Below are 7,500 nucleotides of genomic sequence, written 5' to 3' on the forward strand. Positions count from 1 at the left end.
ACATTCAATTTCACATTGTTATGATTTATTTCTTCGAGCTTCGAGCTTCGAGCTTCGAGCAGCAACATTTACATTAAATTTGAAAAGGCGCGCTTGGGACGTTGAAAAACAATGCAGAAAGCAAAACAACCACAAGAACAAGACATCCCATAATATCAGCCTTTCTCGAGGCAGGCCGATTGTTTCAAACGTCAGCTTTTATACAGCGTAATATCCACTCAACGTGCTCAAAGCGCTTTACAGAGTGGTCACTGATCAAAAGCAACGCGTAACATGTAGAACGAAACTTGACGCCTGTTAAGCGATATTACATTTTTTTTTGGGACAGAGAAACGCTGTTAACGGTCAAGTACTCATTTTACACCTGTTTACGGTGAGAGAATGTCAGTAAAGAGCCTATTCCAAGGACTCAACTATGCGCCGAGCGAGACTCGAACCCAGGACCTTCCGATCCGAAACCGAATGTCATACCACAAGACCACATAGCCGATTGTTTGGGATGGTGCTGATTTTTTTTGGGATGGGTTTTTCTTTGCGAAGTCCCAGGTTTGAGAGTTTCTGGCCAAGACGATGGTCATTTAAATCGATCGATACACGAAGGACGACTTTTCTGGCCATAATTTTTTTAATACTTGTCTTTCCAGAACACGACAGTAAAAACTGGTAAAAATTTGCTTCTGTTTAAAAAAAAAAAAAATAAAATAAAATTCCCTTTATTCATCCCATAGGAAAATTTGTCTCTAGGGTCTATTCCAAGGGAATACTGGAATAACCCAGACGTCAGCCGCAGTACAGCGCCGCAAATTGAGCTTGGGCGAGGCCACACAACGCAGCGGGTAATCGAACTTGGTACCTTTCGGATTTTTAAGCGAAGACCGTAACACTGAGCCACGCTGTCCCATGTTTTGGGGTTTTCCCGTTTTAATTTTTGTTTCGCTTCGTTTTAATTTTTTGTTTTTTAAAATGGTTTATTATGTTTTGAATTGTTTCCCTTTTGTTGTCTTTGTGCAACCCGATGAAAAGACACATATTATAACCAATCCCAAGGGGGCAGCGCGGCTCAGCGGTACCCGAAAGGCACCGAGTTCGAACCCCCGCCCCTGTGCTGTGTGGGCTTGTTGAGCAAGTCACCTCTCCCAAGCTCAATTTGCTGACGCCTGGGTTATTCCAGTCTTCCCTTGGACTAGACCCTAGGGACAAATTCCCCTTTTATTTGAATGATTATTATATGTGACCTTTCGCCTCAAAACGGTATTAAGTCGGGTTGGTCAAGATGTGTTGAAAATTGAATTTATGGCCAGAAATATCAGACTTGTGTTGAATTTGTATGTTTTATTGAGGAGAATGGATACCATATTTTAGGATGCTAATGCCAACAATTTATATTTTTGATCAATTTAATATTTAATTCGGATTTTAAGCATATGGTTCGTTCCGACATAATACCTTTTTGAGTCGATGGGTCACATATGATATATAAAATAGTTATTTGAAAGAGGCTTTCTACTCATTTGTGACGTCATAAAATTGATAACACGAAATGATTTTCATTCCAGGTGGCCAAACTACACGAGGATTTTGTTGATGTGAGGAGAATTGAGAAAAGGGTCGTACGGGAGGACAGGGCTATCTTGAAGGAGATGAAAATAGTAGGACAATAATTTTTATAGATAGTTCGAAGATGACGTCACTCAGGTCTTTGTTATTGTTTTTTGCCATCCGCGTTTATGAGTACTGCTCACTGAACTGTATTAACCCGACTATAAACGTTCATGGTTACACACAGTTTTGTGTGTTGGTCCGTTATACTTCCGGATGGCAATGTTATGAGCTTCTTAGCCAAGCGCATACTATCTGTAGAATGAATGAAGTTGACTTCACTCTGATCTTAGTCATTGTTTTCAGACCACCAGCTGGTGATTAGTTCTCTCTAAACTCTATCAATCAGATTTTAACCTCCAAAGTGGACAGGGAGGCACTTCCATTGTCTGTTATCCTCCTATATCTGTTTTCCAACGTGTTTTTAGTCTTTGTCTTGGAATCAGATTACTTGGTTTTGTCCTGGCCCTGGCTAGACTCCTTGGCTGGGAGGGAGACAGTCAAATTTTGATTTATAGTTTGGGGAGATGATATTATCTTGCTTGTAAATCATATCTTTGTTGTGGGCTTTTCATTTTTATTGTTTTGAATATCGTTATTATGGTTTGGAAAAAAAATAATGATAGTAAGAATCTAAAAAATTTTTCGAGTGTATTCCTCTTAATGGGGACCTATGCTTGTGTCTGGATGAGACTTTTAGGTGATCTCAAACTAATTACTTTGATAATGTGCTCTTTAAAATAAAATAAGTGAGCTGTATAGCGCAATATCCACTAAATGTGCTCAAAGCGCTTTACAAGGGGTCCCTGGTCAACAGCAACATTTAACATGTAGGACGGGACATGCCGCCTGTTAGGCGATATTACAATTTTTCGGACAAAGACAACGCTGTTAACGGCCAGGTACTCATTTTACACCTGAGTACAGTGAGAGAAAGTGAATAAAGAGCCTTTTGCAAGGACTCAACTATGCGCCGAGCGCGAGGCTCGAACCCAGGACCTTCCGATCCAAAAGCGAGTGTCATACCACTAGACCACATAGCCGCTCTTGGAATCTACATCAGGTGTTCTCTAAATACGAACAATTCCCCCTTGTCTTACATTTTCTCTCATGCTTTTAATTAATTGTAAATCTTGAATGTTTTTGACTATCCCAAGTTTGAGAGTTTTTGCCAAGATGGGAGTCATTCGTGCCGCTATGTGGTCTAGTGGCATGACACTCGCTTTCAGATCGGAATGTCCTGGGTTCGAGCCTTGCTCGGCGCATAGTTGAGTCCTTGGAAAAACTCTCTACTCACATTCTCTCACCGTACTCAGGTGTAAAATGAGTACCTGGCCGTTAACAGCGTTGTCTCTGTCGGGGAAAAAAATGTAATATCGTCTAATAGGCGTCATGTCTCTTTCTACATGTTATGTGTAGCTGTTGGCTAGGGATCTTTGTAAAGCGCTTTGAGCACGTTTAGTGGATATTGCGCTGTATAAAAGCTCAAGTTGATTAATCTCTATTCGTTAACCCTCTCCTTACCAACTGTAGGAAAATATAGTCACATTCGTTAAGATAAAAAAGGGATTTTTCTTATAGGGAATGAGATTAGCGGAAGAGTAGCGTGCCTTGATTGGACGTCACCCATAGTCTGTGACGTCACAGGGGGAAAAGTTATAAGAGAGTGAACGTCGTGTTGGTTGTGCGCATGCGTCTCTCGTTCTCTCTCTAATAACTTTTCCGCCGGTGACGTCACAGACTATGGGTGACGTCCAATCAAGGCACGCAACTCTTCCGCTAATCTCATTCCATATACAGGTTTAGTTTCCTAAATCACAAAATTATTAATGTATTTCTTTCATTTATTCATGTCGTATTCTTGTTTTACTCGTACGATTTTCAAGCTAAAGTCCATGAGACACGTTAATCTGACCACCTTCATGGGAGCTTGCACCGATTCTCAGAACGTGTGTGCTTTATGGGAACATTGTGCCAAGGGATCTCTGGAGGATGTGCTGCTTCGATCAGATTCCCCGATGGATTTTGTGCGACAGTTGAACATTGCCCTGGACATCTCTAAGGTAGATTCTGTGAGGAGTAGACGATGATGATGATGATGATGATTATGATGATGATGATGATGATGATGATGATGATGATGATGATGATGATAGTCATGGTGGTGATAGTGATGGTATACATATATTTTTAGCACGTGGGTATGTGTGTCAACCTTCCAGTTAGCGAGTATGACAATGAGGTGGGAGTACTTGCATTGAATCGATACTCAGTACTGGTTCCTCTCATTATTTTGATTAACTGGGTGGGGTTCCTGACCTCCCATATTGGTCATATATCTGTTTTCCGACATGCTTTCTGTCTTTGTCTTGGCCCTGGCCGGTGTCCTAGCTGGGAGGGAAACAGTCAAATGCATAGTTTTTGTTTTGGGAGATGATATTTCTTTCCTTGTAAATCATCTCTCTGTTATGTATTATTATATTTGTATTTTGAATGTATAATGTAAGCATTTGAGTGTATTCCTCTTTGTTGGATTTTGTGTTTGTGTCCGGATGAGACTTGTAGGTGATCTCAAACTAAGTACATTGATGGTATGCTCTTGGATTCTACATCTGATCCCAATTTGTTCTCAGTTCCCCTATGTCTTACTTTTTCTTGGGTGCTTTAATTGTAATTCTAGAACTTTTTACTGTCCCATTTTCTTCCTTTTTACTGGCGCTGATATGACCTAAATGTGTCGCAAGCCAAGCGCCGTGACACCCTTAAAACAAAAACAAACAAAACTCTGGCTCCATGCGCCAAACAAATGGCTCTGAACGTAGCCATCGTTAACATAATATAGCCTGACACTAAAACCCTCTAGGACTTATAGTTTGACGTCATTTTGTAGGTTTATGCAGCGTCTAGTGAGTTGTTGTTAGCAGAGCTCAAGGAAGCAAGTGATTCCATTGGTTGAACTATTGAATACAACTCACGATTTGTTTTCTTTTGTGGCAAAAGACTGGCATTTTGACGTCAATTTTTGGTCAGTGTCAGGCTATTTACTTTACGATGGCTACGCTCTGAAGGACTTTGCTATTTTGTTGTTTCTTCCCGTCTTGCAGGGCCTGCTATATCTTCACAGTAGTCAGATTGGCGTTCACGGAGATCTTCGAATGGAGAATATTGTCGTTGATTGTCATTGGGTGGCAAAGGTCACAGACTTTGGTCTGGCGGCGTTCAAACGAAAAGAACGGAAGAAGGGAAGGAAGGTGGACAGTGCCATGACCTCTGACCTGCCTGGTAGATTGTTGTGGAGATTATTCCAGAAGAGGCGGAAAAGAAAATGTAAACAAAAGGACGGAAAGGAGGAGGAGGGGGAGGAGAAGGAGGAAAATGGGAGAAAGGCAGATATTAAAATGAAGGATGAAGATTACAAAGGTGAGATAGTAATAATAATGATGGTGATGGTGATAATGATGTTGTTGTTGATGATGATGATGATGATGATGAAGATGATGATGATGATGATGATGATGATGATAATGATTGATGATGATGATGATGATGATGATGGATAATGATGATGGTGATGATGATGATGATGATGATGTCATGGTGATGATGATGATGATGATGATGATATGATGATGATGATGATGAGATGATATATATCATGTATATCATGATCATTTCATACGTCATCATCATCATCATCATCGTCATCATCATCATCATCATCATCATCATCATCATCATCATCATCATCATCATCATCATCATCATCATCATCATCACACATCATCTATCATCATCATCATCACATCATCATCATCATCATCATCACATCATCATCATCATCATCATCATCACCATCATCATCATCATCATCATCGTCATCATCATCATCATCATCATCGTCATCATCATCGTCATCATCGTCATCGTCATCATCGTCATCATCATCACCATCATCAACCTGAAAATTAATTTAAAATCATCCAATTGGCAAAACCAGAATTATATCTATTTATTTATTTTTATTTTTTTCATTTACATTATCTCAAACAGTATTGACTTCATAGTCCCCGTGTGTCTCTGATGTTTGGACAATGAAACATTAACTTTTTGACCTTCCACGGCGGGAACTTGCTGTGTCTTCAATATCCCTATATCTGTTTTACTAGTAGCTTTCTGTCCATGTCTTGGAAAGGGATTACTTGGTTTTGTCCAGGCCCTTTCTGGAGTCCTTGGCTGAGGAGAAATAGTCAAATCTCGCTTAAAGTTTTATCTTTTTACGTCATACTGTTGCAATACTATTATCTTATTTTATTGTTGTTAAATTGAATTCGTATCACTTTTCCATCAAACTTGTCTTACTGTAATATGTTTTGTTTTATATCACTGTAAAGTGCTTAGAGCCCGTGACAACGGAGTAAAGCGCTATCTAAATGCCATTTATTATTATTATTATTATTATTATTATTATTATTATTATTATTATTATTATTATTATTATTATTATTATTATTATTATTATTATTATTATTATTATTATTATTATTAAATATACAGTGTTAGTTTTGGGAAATGATATAATATATTTTTTTCCTTATTAATCCTCTTCTCTGTAATGTATTATATTACATTTATTGTTTTGAATGTACATATAATGTACGCATTTGAGTGTGTTCTTCTAAGTGGGGTCGTGTGCTTGTGGCTGGCTGAGACTTTTAGACGCCGTGTACGTATTTGCAGGTCTGACAACCCAATTCCTTATGATGTCAGACCTGCATTTTTGTACACGTCGATTTTAGGTGATCTTAAACTACGTTCACCGATCGTGTACTCTTAGAATCCTTATATGTTTCTTATTTGACCCAATTCCCCTTTGTCTTACTTTTCATAAGAGCTTTAATTGGTAATTCGATAATTTTTTGAATAAATAAATAAAATAAAATAAAATAAATAAATAAAATTCCCTTCATTCATCCCCAAGGGGAAATTTGTCTATTCCAAGGGAAGACTGGAATAATCCAGGCGTCAGCCGCAGTGCAGTGCCGCAAAGTGAGCTAGGGCAAGGTGACTTGCTCAAGGTTACAGCGCAGCGGCGGGTGATCAAACTCGTTACCTTTTGGGTACGAAGCAAAGACCCTAACGCTGAGCCACGCTTACCCCCCCCCTCCTATCATTTTCTTACTTTTTACTGACGCCGATATGATCTTAATGTGTCGCCAACGCCGTAAAACCCTTAAAAGCAACAGTTTAAAAATAAAATCACTCGTCTTTTATTACTAGATCTTTTCTGGACGTCTCCAGAGAGACTGAGGTCTCGCCTAGAGGGTAACAAGGAATGCTGGACCAAAGAATCCGACGTGTATTCTCTGGGAATTTTGTTCAAACAGATAATCTGTAAAAACGGCGCCTACGAGGGACATCAGAGGACTCTAACAACGAAAGGTAAAATATTTCATACTCGAGGTATATGCTTGAGAGCATTTTTTTCTTTTTTATATATATATACCCTATACAGTTCACAGTTGTAAAGAGCTTTGAGCACGATTAGTGGATATTGCGCTATGTAAAAGCGCAATTTTAAAATATTTTTTTTTCACTTCGGATAATCGCAACACATTGGGATCAGCGATAATGTTGTTGCGATTAACCGAAGTTGAGTGTCCGTCCACTATCACAATATCATACACATATATGGTAAACTCAAACCAGTTGTTGTAAAAACATTGTTCTTAGTCCACCACAGACTGAACAATTTGATTGAAAACAAACCATATGACAGTCCTGTATCGATTTTGTCGAGCAAAAGCAGCTTCGATGCAGGTCGACGTATTATTCAGATTGGATTAACTTTCACTCTTTTGATCTCAATCAACATTTGTAAGACTCAAAGAGTTCAGCCGCGAT

The 7,500-nt window shown here is 39.0% G+C and overlaps 1 protein-coding gene across 1 annotated transcript in view; it reads left to right on the forward strand.

Moving 5' to 3' along the window:
* LOC144978109 (atrial natriuretic peptide receptor 1-like) overlaps nt 1-7,500 on the forward strand; it is a 34,094-nt gene that overhangs the window by 8,057 nt on the left and 18,537 nt on the right. Inside the window, exons 4-7 of the mRNA XM_078923726.1 lie at nt 1,557-1,649; nt 3,486-3,662; nt 4,704-5,019; nt 6,877-7,038. Coding sequence (XP_078779852.1) covers nt 1,557-1,649; nt 3,486-3,662; nt 4,704-5,019; nt 6,877-7,038 — 748 coding nt within the window. The remainder of the gene's footprint in view (nt 1-1,556; nt 1,650-3,485; nt 3,663-4,703; nt 5,020-6,876; nt 7,039-7,500) is intronic.

Source organism: Berghia stephanieae, chromosome 8, assembly GCF_034508935.2.
Source record: "Berghia stephanieae isolate SIO BIC M18660-M18661 chromosome 8, UCSD_Bste_1.3, whole genome shotgun sequence".
Taxonomy (NCBI): Eukaryota; Metazoa; Mollusca; class Gastropoda; order Nudibranchia; family Aeolidiidae; genus Berghia; species Berghia stephanieae.